The sequence below is a fragment of the Astyanax mexicanus genome, chromosome 3, assembly GCF_023375975.1.
Source record: "Astyanax mexicanus isolate ESR-SI-001 chromosome 3, AstMex3_surface, whole genome shotgun sequence".
Classification (NCBI taxonomy): Eukaryota; Metazoa; Chordata; class Actinopteri; order Characiformes; family Acestrorhamphidae; genus Astyanax; species Astyanax mexicanus.
In genome coordinates this window covers 48,220,000-48,236,142 of record NC_064410.1, presented here as the reverse complement: position 1 = coordinate 48,236,142, position 16,143 = coordinate 48,220,000, and the positions used below count along the sequence as shown (strand labels likewise).

The 16,143-nt window shown below is 37.7% G+C and overlaps 1 protein-coding gene across 1 annotated transcript; it reads right to left on the bottom strand.

Annotated features, from left to right (window-relative positions):
* Positions 1-446: 446 nt before the first annotated feature.
* On the bottom strand, positions 447-16,091 carry hepacam2 (HEPACAM family member 2). Its single transcript, XM_007259798.4, has 9 exons — positions 15,292-16,091; positions 10,094-10,438; positions 8,366-8,650; positions 6,131-6,430; positions 4,327-4,449; positions 3,925-3,946; positions 3,796-3,830; positions 2,088-2,164; positions 447-1,991 (listed from the first exon to the last, which is right to left on the bottom strand). The coding sequence occupies exons 1-9, from the start codon at positions 15,347-15,349 to the stop codon at positions 1,881-1,883; spliced, it is 1,356 nt and encodes a 451-aa protein (XP_007259860.3). The 5' UTR covers positions 15,350-16,091; the 3' UTR covers positions 447-1,880.
* Positions 16,092-16,143: the final 52 nt, after the last annotated feature.

The following is a 16,143-nucleotide window of genomic DNA, read 5'->3' as shown; positions in this document are numbered from 1 at the left end:
GTTCTGCTGGGTTTTCTTTAGAAGTTGTAACAACAGAATTTGGTGTTTATGGGTTGTTGGTTTTATGTATTTAAATCATTATTCAACTGTACTGAGGAACATGCAGCTTAACATTCTGAAGAACCTAGAAATGTTTGATTGGTCATTTGAGCTTGTCTGAAAACAAAGTTAGTCTTGTGAATCTGAATCAACTACATTCATTTATACTGGGGTCTCTTTTAGGTGAACTGAAATTTTGATAATATTCAAAAATCCGCACATTGCAAAAAAAAAAAAAAAAAGATTACCAAAGATAAAACAACCCTGCAACAAATGGAATCACTTAATCAGGAGAAGTTTGTGTCGTGACTCAAGTGAAGAGTGAGCCCAGCTGGAGTCCAGTCCTGAGTTCTAAGCCTTCTGTCACTTGCCTCGGATACATTGTGGACACGACACTTTCATTCATATTCATGTGCAATTGCTTAAAATCTTTATTTTCAAAATGGAGAGCATTTTTATTTATTAACTGTAAAATAGGAGCAAGGAAATCTTACAATCTAACAGCAGAAACTGATCTGTGCAGAAACTGCTTCAAGGCAACATAAAGAACAATATCTCATTTCTATGACACAGATTACCGCAGTACACAATGTCATTGCTATGTGCAAAAATAGATTATTAGAATAAAAAAAATGCATATTATTTACATTCATATTTCAAGCAAAGCAATGGAATTAGGGCTTGGCTGCACTTGGTATAACAGTACGAACACATAAATACTCTCTGGTTTCAGTGTGGCCGATAGCAAACATGTACAGTATACAAACACAGAACTCACATCATTCCCACAATGCTTTTCAGACAGTCATTACTAACACCACTGAAACTGAAGGTCAGTGCTGTTGCGAATGCTCAACAATTTTGACACAAAAAGAACTATAAAAAATGATCTGTTGTTTAACTGGCTGACTTACCATTTCTCTTGAAGTTCTTAATGTCTAAAAGTCCTCAGACTAATTATATCTGTACCATTAATTTATATTCAATGAAATGTACATGTTAAGGCAGCCAGTTAAACTTTCTTCAGGTAAAACAGTGAATAATCTTTTTACAGTGTATACAACCAGTCAAAAGTTTTAGAACACCGCTATTTCTTTAGGCAATTATCCCTAGGATCCCATATGTCATCAATTACAACAGTTGACAGGCCTACTTTGGTTGGTATCAAACATGCTGTAGCATGTGTGTAGTTTAATTTGCCTTGTGTGATATTGGCTGTCCCGCGATGTGCTCATTTTTATGACTATACTGGAACTACATATTGTTGTTTCTAACACCATAAAAAGCTTTACGGTAACTGGAAGGAAGAGGTCTGACAAACGCAAATCCACAACAACATCAGAGGACCAGTTTCTAAGAATCAACAGCTTGTGTGATGGGCGGATCACATGACAAGTCTCAGTTTCAACTGTAAAGAGAAGCAAAACTCTTCATGCAGCCCTGCCCAGTAAACTAATGAAGAACCTGGGGAAGTTCTAAGACTTTTGACCAGCAGTGTTTGACAAAAAAAAAAAAATCAACAGCCTATGTACAGAACTGAGAGAACCCACACGAAATAAATAAATATCAGCATAAAATATAAGCCAGAGGAATAACGATTAAGCTTAAGATTAAGGGTCTTCATCCATTACTCAACAGCATCAGATTCAAGTGACTTTAGAAAGAAATAAAGAAGCGATGGCATTAGTCTGCTCGTCCACAGGAGTAACGGCTTGTGCTTTTCATAAAAACACAACTGATTCCGTCACCAGATCCAGCCTGTGTGTGTTACTGAGAGATCACCAGATCCAGCCTGTGTGTATGTGTGTGTGCGTGAGTGTGCGTGTGTGTGCTGAACCACCTCACTTCAATAGACTGAGTGTGGGAGTTTCAGGAACATGTCGGATGACATCATAGATGGTGGTATGCAAATCTTTGGCCGAATCCAGCCGTGCCAGTGATCTGCATGATGCCTGGAGAATAAAGAGAGTACACATAACAGTGATTCTCATAAAAAAAAAAACATAGTGCAAACACACTAGAAGCTTTATTTGTTCTAGCTGACTCACATGGTTTGACTCCATCTTTCCTCCCGGTAGGGAGACAAACTCATAGATGCCAAAGTCTTCAGTAGCGTCCTCGTGACCTATTTATGAACAAGATGCTGGTTACACGATGGCTAGATTGCACCAGACTGTAATGACTGAACTCATTTGACTCAACTGATCTTAGAACAACCAAATTATACCCAAAATCCTGACACAAAAGCACAGTATTTTTTTTAGCAATGATATGCATTAACATTAACTTTGTATGAGATATGTGGCTTTAGGACAGCAATTACCTGTTTGTTATAGAATTGTTTTCAAACATCTTTTAATAGATTTGATGAATGCGCACATATCAAAATGAGATACCATCTTCAATGGTAAAGACCCAACTGGACCAGCACAGAGCAGCTATTAATTGAATGGTAAGTAATTCTCAGCAGTGCAGTAACACTGGCATGACTGTATTGTGTTAGTAGTGTGTGTTGCACTGGTACAAGTAGACCAGACACAGCAGTGCTGCTGGAGTTTTTAAACACCTCAGTGTCACTGCTGAACTAAGAGTAGTCCTCCAGACAGAAATATTTAGCAAACAGCTTCCCGTGGACAGCGTCCACTGACCACTGACTAAAGGCTGACCAACACAATCTGTATAGTAACAGATCTTGCAGGGTCTTGATTACTGAAGAAAAAAAAGGAAAATTGCTAGTTTTAAATGGGCAAAATGTGAAAAATGGCAAATAAGCAGACACAGGGTTTTAGGTGATATACAGCTCTGGAAAAATTAAGAGACCACTCCAGTTTCTGGATCAGTTTCTCTGATTTTGCTATTTATATGTATATGTTAATTAAAATGAGCATTGTTGTCTTATTCTATAAACTATGGACAACATTTCTTCCAAATTTAAAATAAAACTATTTTCATTTAGATAATTTATTTGAGAAAATGAGAAATGGCTGAAAAAAAAAAAAAAAAAAAAAGATGCTTTCAGACCTCAAGCAGTTCAGAAATTTATATCTGGTGGAATAACCCTGGTTGTTAATCACAGTTCTTGAAATTATCTCCTCCATCAGTCTTACACACTGCTTTTGGATAACTTTATGCCACTCCTAGTGCAAACATTTAAGCAGTTCAACTTGGTTTGATGGCTTGTGATCATCCATGTTTCTCTTGATTTTGTAAAATTAAAGAAACTCATAATTTTAGGTGGTCTTCGTGCGTTTTATTTTAAATATTAATTATTACTTTTTAACTTTTAATTTTGCATGTCTCACCTGTATAAACGTACTATTAGTAGTCATTTAAGGCTATTACTACTAGTAGTTTTGCCATTTTGAATTATCCACAGTTAGAATATAAATAGTAATAAATATTTTAACATGGTCTAGATGTTCTTTTTAGGTTATTCACTTATTATTTATAAGTCTTATTACTTGACTTGGACTTGTGCCTGTCTCTCTACAGCTTGCATCACTATCAAACAATGAATAGACGCTACAGTTGTGCTCTGTAAACTAAGAGCAGGCTTAAACAAGGAACTACACCGATATCTGTGTACAGTAAAATACACGTGTAGCGTACGCTGACTGAAACCAGCCAGGTATAATTATGGTAATTGTTTTGAGCCGATGGGAGGGCTGCAGTTTGTTTGCTCAGTGGCTATGTAAACAGCACTGCTTGACAACACATCCCAGTAACATTGGAGTATAAACCATGCAGAGAGCGTACCTGAGCGGTGCAGTCCTTTTTGTTCTGGCATAGGCCTGAAGGGGCGGGGACAAATGAGGTGTTATTTAACCACAGAAATAAAGTAAACATTTATCAGAGAAATATTGATCCAAGACTTATATTTCTTACCTGCTGTAGATTTTCATCAACACTGCAGAAAGAAAAATACATCTGATTAAACAGGATCACGTAGCATAACAGTTACTGACGACGTAACTGATACTGAACAGCCCCAGTGGTTTCGATTCCTATTTTAGAACCTTTCCGATAAACTGGAAAACTTCCCTTTCCCATTAACTCCATCTGATTTGGATAAAACCGGTATGACTGAACGTCTTGTGACTGCAGTCAAATTAATGAACACATTTGATTAAATATCAATGCCTGCATAGTGTAGTTTCACACTGCAGCAAAGAGACAGACTTAAGTGGGTGTAAATTTTGCATGTCCAGCACAACACATACAATATACAGAGATGCTGTACATTCAGAAACTGAGAAATAGAAATTAGAGATTCACACAAACACACACCTCGTTTAGGGTGGCAGGTCTTCTTGAAGAACACAAACACCATACATATAATGATGATCAGTGCGAGGACGGTGATCACAGTTAAAGGAGATACTGTACTCGCCCCCTGCAGCTTCTCACGCCCTGCAAACAAGTTGTAATAATTCTTGAAATAATCATAATCATCATCATAATCATCATCAACTTGGCCTATGGTCTCTGAACACTCACTTTAGGGATTGTCTACTTGCGGCAGAACATCCAAAAGATTCAAATGAATACTAACTAATGAGTTGCACCATTTTTGTAATATTAGTAATTATTACAGTTTAATAAACAATAAATAAAGCTTAAGAGCTCATTTTGTGTATCCAAAATAAAAATTAGCTGCCTATTTTTATTTCCACTATATTTCACTATTGTATAAAATATTTCTCCAGTCTCATTTTTGAATGTAGTGTATTTTTAAAAATATTTCTTAAATGTTTAAAAACAATAATGAAATTTAGATTTAGTGCTATGCAAATTCATTTAACATTTTCAAAAAATAACAGTAAAATATTTGATTATGATTTATTCAACTCCTAAAGACTAAACAGTCTTTCAATAGACTAAACAACTGACAGGTTCTTTTCAGGTTTGTTCCCTTTTTGGAACTTTTATTTTCAATAGTGCAAGGAACTGTAGTGTATCTGAAACATTGTGAGGTTAGATATATATTGTGTTATGAAGGAAGTAGGCCATGCTGAGTGAAGTGGTTAAATGTCTACATTGGTTGAGGAGCAACACCAGAGGTCATTTCTGCTTCTATAAAAAAAATGTACCTTCAGTGGAGTGAATATAATAATTTAATACAGGTATCCAAGGCCTTTATGTACTATAAGCAGTACATCAGGGGCCAAATGAAAACATCCATGGCTAACTTATATAAATGCATTCTGCTTGTAAAATGACACTAGGTGAACACTGACACTGATGTTAGGAGGATGTGGACCTCTTTTCAAACTGCCACCAGTGCAGCATCACTAGGCAGCCAATGCACTCGACAGAAAGTGCTGGATGTTTAGCTCTGATACATCAGCTAATAGGCGTCCACCCAGAGAGAGTATGGCCAACAGTGATCTCTCGGGCTCAGGCTGCTGAGGTTAAGCAGCATGACACAGGATTCAAACCAGTGTTCCTCAGGCCAAAGTTTGAGCATTTAGGTCTGCTGATTTTCTTAGAGCCCTGGCAGATAATCTTCATCTTCAATCTTTATTTCATAAATGCAGGACGAATTCACCAACAAAAATACTGCAGATACCACAAGACAACTACTTGTTGTGGAGGCTTTGCCTCAAAGTCAGATATGTTGTTGTGCATCGAGTTCTTATATGAAGGCTGATCTAAACATATTTAAATGCATATTATATGCATTGATGTTGAATGGATTTTTAGATTTAGGTGCGTAAAAGTTTTATTGAATACGTAGAAAAAACGTATTATCAGAAGAAATGAATCAAAAGCAACTGTCCAAAGACACAAATTGAATAATTGGAATTTCACGTTATAAGATCAGCGCACATGAAGACCAGCTGCCGTCCCCTATTTACTTTCCAATCGTTCAGCATCACTTTCACATAAGCTGCAGCGATATCTGCTTAGCAACTGCAACACAGCTACAGCACGGCGGTTATTGTAAAGCACACACCAAGCTTATCAGATGCTCTGCACAAAGTGGTTACAATCAGCTTAGTCATATGCTATCAAAACCAGGCAGCTGTTACTACAAGCAGAAGGTCTTGTCCCAAAACAATATAGGACGCATAAGATGCCCCACTTATACCTCTTCCAAGATTGGCCACCACCAGTGTGAAGTGAGTTTCGTCCTGCTTCTGTGTCATGTTGTTGAAGGCCCGGCACAAGAACTTGGAGGGTTGACCTAACGTGTATGAAGGAACCTCAAAGCGAGGGCCAGTCATGAGGACTTCTGTGTTGTTGCCCGTCCTGGAGATCCACACGCATGTGTTGGGGGGGTTCGAGTCAGCCAAGCAGTCAAAGTAGATCACTTCTGCATGGTCTACAGTGAACACTTCTCCAATCCTCAGACCGTTGTCTGTGTTCACTTTCAGGTTATAAGGTCCATCTGCGTAGTAAATAAACACAGTTACTGTATTTTTTCAAATGTTGACACTTCAACATATTAAACCATTGTATCTCACGTCTCAGACACGCACAATACTTCAGTCAATGTTTTCTAAAATGTATCCTGTTTGTGCTCTAATATTTTATTTACTGCATGTGTATTCAGATACAACCTGTGCATCAGTGGCGAATGAAGTACCCAACCCATATAACAGTTAAAGCAAAGCTGAGATACCCAAGGTAAAATATATTACTTAATATTAATTAGTGTAAACCTTTTTTTTTTATACCTTATTATCTTAATACTAAAAGTGCAAACGTAATTGTTTTCAAATGTACCACAAAAGAATGATTATTTTTTATGGTTCTAATGTCCTATTATTATTTTTGTAACAAGACTCTAAATCAGCTCTATCAGCTAATCTTTTCAACAGCATAGTGGCATCAGCACGTTATCAACACGTTAGAGGTGGTAGAGGACGATGATGGCCCACTAAATTTTCCCGCTGTGGGACTAATAAAGGATCATAATATCCTATATCCTAGGTTTAAAAACTCTAGTCTTCACCACTCTTTTACTAAAGATTATGCCACTAATGATTCTGATACTGATGTCTTTTAAAATGATCATAAACACAAAACACTGAAGATTTTGCATCCATCAGAAAAAGTAAGAACACATAACATGATGTAAAAAAAAGTAAAAAGATATTTGAATATGAAACATAGTAGAAGTAAAACATATCCTACATTTTAGGCAGCATGTGTACAGTTTTTTAAAGTTAAAGCCTGTCTACTCACCTAGCTATCTGAATAATAATGTATCATAGACTGTATATAGCTGGACAGAGCCTCGTCTCTCAAAAGTGAAGCCACCACAGGTCGGGCGCCCCCTGCTGTTCGGTTTCAGAAAGCTCCACCCATTCCCATAGGTTTCAATGGCAAAACAGACAACTTTCAATCACGTTTTTTCCCATATACTGTAATTTTACCTCCTTTATTTAAATGTAACAGCTAGTGGAACCTCTGCTTATATTGTCAAATTTTTATATTCCCACAGAATTCGTTTTTTAAAACGTTATTCAGCTCTATTCAAAAAAGGTGTGGTTATTGTAAAACGGCTGGTTAGGGGCAGGACCAATAACAAACCGTCAGCTCCGCTCCGCCCCGCTCTGCAGTCTGTGACTGCGAGGCAGCCCTCAGGGGCGGGGTTATTCAAAGTAGGCTGTCTCTCCACAGTCTTTCTCCCTCCTCTGGTCTCTACTGCGCAGACTCGGGTTTCAGGATCGCCAACATTGGCTTCATTTTCATTGAATGAATGGGAACGGCCACACAACGTCCATCTTTTTTTACAGTCTCTGTAATGTATTTACATCTACTGTATGTCTTAACCATAAAGTAAACTCAGGTATTTAGGAGTTCATTCTGATATGGTTTGAGTACCTGTCTCTACTGTCTTGAATGCATTTCAATGCCTTTAGCAACAAAAGTGTTAATGAGGTCATGATTTTTGATAACCCCTTTTCAACCTCAGCTCATACCAAAAATACTAGATGGAGCACCATCATTCCAGAGAACACAGTTCCACTGCTCCACAATTCAAAGATGTGGGGGTTTTATTCTACCACAAACCTATTAGAAAATTCTGCATGGTGCCAAAAAGTTAATGTTTGACAATATTTTTTTATATTGTGCGCATCTGTTTATGGAGTATAGAGGAAAGAATATATGAATATAAAGCAGCTTCACTAGAAAGATCATTTGCATCCATAAACACATCCCTGAGTGACAACAGAAAATACACCAAGGGCAAAAAAAACCCAAAGGATGTGAGAGGTGAGAAATGAGGATGTGTAAGAGAAACAGAGATTGTGAAGAAATGCTTATTGCATGGAACTGAATAAATAGCAGAAACCTGAAAAAAAAAATAACTCACAGAACACACTGAGTTCCATGGCTTGGCTCTGTTTCTGGCTGATGGCGTTTTCTGCCACGCAGCTGTACATGCCAATGTCCTCCTTCCTCACAGGGCTGATGAGTAGGGAGTTGTTTGTTTGGGAGAAAGTGTGACGCTTACTCAGTTCGAACGGTTTGTTGTTTTTGAGCCACTGAAACCTAGCTTTAGCTCCTTTCTCCACAACGCAGGTCAGAGTGACATTGTCCTGGTCTTCCACAAGAGTACTCTGCGAGTTCTTCACCAACACAGGAGGGGAAAGACGCACTAAGAGCACACATATTAGACATGATTATTAAACAATACAAATTTTAATTACAGATTTTTTTTATTAGTGTATCAGAATTGGGGTCTTCAGTAACATTAATGAGCACACATATCCAAAAGATAAAGATTTTAAGACTGTCACCATCAACTTCTCAAATTCCGTATTTTTCTAAAAGACACTAGGAGCACACCACACAATATTAGTATGGGTATCAGGTCCCATTTCATTTAATTACATTAAGGTGAGCTTAATACCTACATAAAGCATTAGAAACACTATTTTAGTACTTTGTAGGGCCTCCCTTTGCTCTCAGAACAGTCTCAAGTCTTTGTGGCACAGATTCTAAAGCACGTTGGAAACATTCTTTAAGATTCTGATCCATGAAGGAACAACACGGCTTCATGGTGCATATATCCAGTTTAAACATATTCCAAAGTAGTTTTTTTGGATTTAGACCTGATGACTACAAAGGCCCTTTAAGAACAACAAAATGATTGTAATGTTTATTAATCCAGACTATTTAAATGCTAAATGTGTTAAATGTGTAAAACACGGCCATGAAGAGATGAATATAGTCAACAAAACTCAACATCATTTTCCTTTGTCCTCTTTCATCAACAAGGCATTTCTTTCTGCAGAACTCTGGATGTGTTTTCCTTTATTACACCATTCTCACTTTACCTCTAAAGAATATTGTGCTGACAGTTATAAACCAGCCTTTCTGAGGGCAAAAATATATGTTTTGTCCCCAAACTGATGGTTGATAAGATCACTATCGATCACAGTATTAAGCTGCATGCCCATGTTTTCATGATTTAATGCAATGTAATGACTGGCTGATAAGATTTTTTCCAGTAGTAGGGGTACAGGACTTCTTAATAAAATGCTATGTGAGTGAATAATTCAATTGAATTATTAATTACCTAAAAACATGAAGGGGCATTTGCACTCTTTAATCAGATGTGACAAAATATAAAACTCAAAAATGTGTTCTTAATGGTTCTTGGCTTGAGTATACAGTTCTAAGAGTCTATATGTAATGTGTTGGGCCTTTATAAAAAATGATTCTGCATGCTCATACGTTTTAATCAAGTATTGAAAGGCTCTTTTGGAAAATAAAAATAGTTATTCTATGTTAACACATGAGAGAGTAAACCCCATTTTAAACATTCACTTAAACACTCATTTCTATGAGCAGAACCTGAAGCTGCAACATTAAACATGACCCCTCCAATTAGGATGTTTTTCCCTTGTGAAGATAATCATCTACTGCAGTGTATTCTGTATTCAACACATCTAATGGATCCTTGCACTAGAAGTACACACTCATTAATAATGATGAAAACAAGGCAATACACATCAGCTTAACAAAAGCTCCAGTCCCATCTGTCATCTTTCACAAAAAAAATGAAACTATTCCATCACCAAAAAGCCATTCTCACCGTTTACGATAAGTCTCACAGTTCTTGTGAGCTTCTCAGGTTTCTTGTCTTTGCCAGAGAAGATGATCTCCAGCCGGTAGTTGTCCTCAGTAGCCAAGTCCAGCTGATTAAAGGTCAGGGACAAGTTGTGCGGACTGAAGATGAATGTGTCTTCCAGCTGCAGATTTGTCATGGCCTTGCGACCATTCTCATATCCAACCAGTAATGCACCAGTCCTGTTCTCGTACCAGAAGACCTGAAATTTTACTGCTTTCACATCAAAGTGAGTCTCCACAGGTATAGAGAGAGATTCACCCTTGATCCCATACATGACAGAAGGCACTGTAATTAACTCCATGTCGGCACCTTTGAAACACAAAAAATACAAATCACATGTATGAAATTTCAGGCACACTCAAAAGGGGTTCTTTAAAAGAACGCCAAAAGAGAACCTCGTTTAGCTCTCTAGAGATGGACCACTGGTTTGAATTAATAAAAGATAGAAGTGGTTCTTATGCGACACTCATGACAAGCCACATAAAAAAAAAAATCTTTTCTTTAAACCTTCTTTTATGTTGCTAGTTAAATTGACCCATGAACACCACCCATAAATAGATTTTTTCTCTAAAAACATTATTTTCCACTTAATTAAAATACATATAAGCAATAGTTTGCACAATGAAAGTTTTCACCAATTACAAAACTTAGTTTACCCATTATAATTCACAAAAAATGGTTTGTACTGTGACCACGGTCCTAAAATTTGATTTAAACAATCGCAGATGACCTTGATTGCAGTATCGCAATACATTGAATTGTAACCTGCATTTTGATAAGTATTGTATCACCAGTTTTTGACAATATACAGCAAAATCAAGTTTGTGAACCATGGTGTCTCCCTTGATGACTGTTTTAGTTATAGTTTAGTAATAGTTATAAAAACTGAGACAAAACACAGACTACACCAAGCCCTGCTTGTTTACAAGCTACATTAGATGATTTACACATTGTGCTGTTTAATCACCTCTGAGACTTTACTTGATCTGTCCTGTAACGGCCACGAGCAAATATTGACAGGCTATACTGGATGATTGTAGCCAAACACAAGATCATTTCTAAATTGTCCAAACTGGTCTCTGAGCAAACACCATGGCTGTGTGAAGAAACTGAGCTCTACATGAAGTCATGCTCCTCAAGCACAAACAGAGCAGACTTCAGATTGTCCGTGTTTGAATTTTGGGCCTAATTCACCAGCACTGTATCTTCCCAAGAACTGTCTCTCATCTGTTCTTGAGAAATTAATCATCTGAAGATTCTTGATGTGTTTTTTTAAAACACAGAACTGTTCACAGCTCTGCTCTTATAATGATCTCCCTCTCGCTTCAAGCTAGAGAGCATTAGTGTTAGGTATTGCCCCATTTCAATCAGAAAGTAAAGCACAATTATCCTTTAGGACATTAAACGCAGAAAATACCAAGTCTAAAGCAGGCTTATACTTCTGAGTCAAGTCAATATGTTGTCTACAGCATAGCCTGTGTGAGTGGCCTAAGCACTGAGCTCTTCAGTCTTAGTTAAGTTAAACAGTAAAACAGTTGCATGTGCTTGAACGAAACTGCAGCACAATTTAAGACAAAAACAAAGCTGCAAGTCGGGGAATAAACAGCTGCACTGGCTTCTTTTTCTTATGTTCCACCTTAATTGCTGCAGCTGCTCATTTAATTAGTGATGAACGGCTGCTTATTTGATTTTTCAGTTGCAACATAGATAGTGAAGGAGTTCAATTCAAGTGCAACAACTTGTCATTTAGTTATACCTAGACTTAAGATGAGTAATTGGACTGAATGTAACAGATTTTTATTTAGCTGTGCCTGCTGGGCAAAATAAACAAATAGCACATATCTTAGTAAACGTTTACTATTAAGTATTTGAATAATAGTATAAAATGTGGCCAATTAGCCATTTCCCTCTATGGCGTCATGTGACATGTTAGTGTCACAAGGTCTCAAGTGCAAATGGTGAGCAGTTGTTTTGCTCTCACATACTCTCTCATACTAGTAACTGTAGGTTCAACATGGCTCTGATGATCTGAAAAAATAAATTGTTGCTCTGTTTAAAGATGGCCAAGGCAATAAGAAGATTGCCAATTGAGCTGTCCCACGGTTTTTGAACATAGACATGAGTGCTGCCTGCATTGCTATAGAAGTTAATGGGGTAGGGGTCTGCCGGTTAATGCTCATACCATACGCTGCAAACTGTATCAAATTGGTCTGCATGGCTGTCATCCCAGAAGGTAGCCTCTTCTAAAGATGATGGACAAGAAAGCTCGCAAACAGTTTATTGAAGACAAGCAGACTGAGGACATAAATTACTTGAACCATGACCTATGGTTTCACGAGACCGAGATAAACCTATTTGCTTCAGATGGTGTCAAGCGCTGTATTGTGTGGAGGCAACCAGGTGAAGAGCACAAAGTCAAGTGTGTCTTGCCTCCAGTCAAGCATGGTGGTGAGAGTGTCATAGTTTGGGGCTGGATGAGTGCTTTTAGCTGCGGGGAGCTACAGACAACATACTGAAGCAGGGAATTATCCCCCCCTCCCTTTGTAAATTGGGCCACTGGGCAGGATTCCAACATGATTATGCCTTGATAAAAAACTAAGGGTAAAGGTGCTGGACTGGCCAAGCATGTCTCCAGACCTAAACCCCACTAAGCATATGTGGGGCATGCTCGAATGGAAGGTGGAAAAGTGCAAGGTCTCTAACATCATGGAGAAGCTGTGAAGCTCTAGAGAAATCCATGTACAAGAGAGTAAGGGCAGTGCTGTGAAATACCAGTGGCCAAAGAATGTATAGAAACTTTGGGAACTATTAGACCAATTATATTTAGGGGTGTACTCACTTTTGTTGCCAGTGGTTTAATCATTAATAGCTGTGTGTTGAAGTATTTTGAGGAAGCATAATATTACATTGTAGTGTCATATCTTTAGATTTGTACCAGGAAAATGTATAATAAAATATTTACAAAAACGTAATAAGCGAACTTACTTTCATGAGATACAGAATTTACAGATATATACAATATAATGACACTTGTATTGGAACATCTTCTCATTTCACCATTACTTCCAAAACCAAGACTATTATACCAAAAAAAGTTTTTTTTTTAAATTTTTTTTATATATTTTTATCTCTCGCCCAGGGTAGGTATTGCACTAGAGTTTGGAGCAATTCTGTAAGGATTTGACTCTATTTACAGACAAGGGTACTTTTGAGGTCATGATGTGAGGTCAGCCGCAACTCATCCCAAAGGTTTTGGATGGGGCACCATCATTCCACAGAACAAAGTTCCACTGCTCTACAGCTCAAGTGATACTGGAGGTATTTACATCTCTTTTGCCCACACCTGGCATTAGGCATGGTGCCAATATTCACCTGCTCCCAACACTCCCATTCTTTTGGCAATACTTTTCTATAGGTACTAGAGAGGCTATGACAAATGTGTCAGCAATTGGTGCAACTTAAAATAGGTGAAGACATTATTTATTAGAAGGAGTGTCCACAAATATTTGGACATATAAAGGCAGCTTCCATACAGAGACTAAGACTAAGTCCTGGACTACAGAGTACTATGAATGACGACTCCCTTTTGAAAAACCTATGCAGTCTAGGACTAACCTTAACGAATCATCTTAATGTATTTGTTTTTGAATCATCACTAGAAGTTCCAATATAAAATACCTAAGTAAGTCAATCACAGATATTAGTAAATTGCAGATCACCGACCAACTGCAAGTTCCACTAAAAGGGGGCGTAATTAGACCTATTGAATTGGAATGAGTGCAGATCAGTTACCGAGCCTTAACGGACAGCTGCTGCTAATCCGTATTCTGTTTCTAAGAAGGAATATATAACAGGGAGCTAGTGTGTGTGTGTGTGTGTATACAGGCACACACTTTCATGCACACGCCTCTCTTCTCTGACACAGCAGGGCCTAATGCCTGCCTGCTGCAAGAGCTCTACATGGTACAATAGATGACAGTGCAGCTCGTGTTGTGTCCTAAATAATAAATAAGCACACTCCTATGACAGAAAAAAGAGCCTGAGGCAGGAAAGGCCCAGAGGTTAAAAATCTGCCACTGTTTACTGCACACTATTCTTCTTATAGCAGCCCTGGTGAATACTGTGGAGTGTGCTTGGCCCCCTCAGCTCCTGTTGTCTCCAAACAAACCAGAGATTGTTGTGGTGATAACAGCAGTGACTATGAGCTCAAAAAGACAATAGACATCAAGAAAAAAAACTTTTTTGCACTATTAACCAACAATTTCAAGCCACATATACAAATATTCCAAACAAATTCACACATGAAGTGGGGCAACTGGTACTTTAGGGTGCAAAATATGTGATACTGCTTTATATATATATATATATATATATATATATATATATATATATATATATATATATATATATATATATATATATATATATATATAAAAGATTTCATCCTGGAAGATAATAAAAGCCTGCGCATGAATAATCCACTGAGTCAAGCCTGCCTGCTGTTGATTTAGAGCAGCATGTGATTGCTCATGAGATAAGGGAACTTGTAGCTGTCAAGTTATCAGAACACTGCCTGCGTGAGAAGTTTATGAATATTTAGTGCAGATTAGAATAGAAAATGACAATATTACAAAATATACACTAGTGCAAGATGAAAGCTTTAGAAAAGCTCAATATTAAAAGAAATATTATAATTATGCAATATACTAACATAATATATAGTCATTTTGGCAGATAAAACAATTACCAAAACTAGTTGATTGTGGCTGAGATGAAGTACTAATTCAAACATGATAAATTAAAATAATAATCAATCAAAACTATATTAAAAGTACATAACTGAGGTTTTTACAGTCATGACAGCTAGGCCATTAATGAGCATATTTATATCACCTAATAAATATTGAGACCCTTAAGCGACTAAGTTTTCCTAAAACAGTTAAAATAAAAGTACGAAACTGATGATACATTTTTACAATAAATTACTTTAAGTTGGAAAATGTTGCTCCACTTCCTCTAGATCATATAGTACTTGACCAACACTGACATCACATCACCCTTACTCAAAGCAAAATGTGTTAACCTGTTAAGGAAACAATCTCTCTGTTGGCATCCTCCTCCTCCTCCTCCTCAATCATCCCCTCATCCTCAGAACCTCTTACCTGACATTGCAGTCATGGCACATAGAAGAACAACCACAGCAACTCCGACAGCTCCCATTTCTGCTCGCTGCGTTCTAGGAGTCTAGTGACAAGAAAAGGGGAACTGGTGACAGCATTTGCCAGTGAAATGAGGCCCCTCCCACGAGACAGCAGGAGGAGACCGTACCTGGCAGAAGCTCAGAAAGGCCGCCACCTCCTCCAGGGCCACATACAGCTCCATCAAAAGGCTCTGACAGGAGTATACATGGGATCAAGTACAAGGTATCAGATCACACAGAGAAAATACACCCATTTGTGAGGGGACTGGAGCACAACACAGCGGTTGGGTAGATACAACTGAATGAACACAGACACCTAAGCCTCTAGTAGCTCTAGACACACACACTTAAAACACACACACACAGTGTACACAAGGATATGCAAACTTTCCCCCGCACCCATACACTCTCAAGAAAATTCCCCTCACACGTTTTCACCTTCAAGTCCACACTCAGTCCCTAGTCTATGAACATGAATTGGGACAGTGTACAGTAAAAGTAAAAGTATTCATACCCCTTGAACCTTTTCATATTTTGGTCACCTTACACCCACAAACTTAAAATATATTTTATAGAGATTTTAAGTGAGAGTCCAGCTGTATGTAATTTAGACTCAGTGAAAATACACCTTTTGTGACTTAGCTGGTAGAGACATACCCCAAAAGACTTGCAGCTGTAATTGCAGCGAATGGTGGTTATACTAAGTATTGTTATAGGGAGTGAAAATTTAGTGTCATTTTTCAGGTTTTTTTTATTATTTAATTCAAATTTTGAAAATCAGTTTTGTTCCACTTTACAATTATGTGCTACTTTG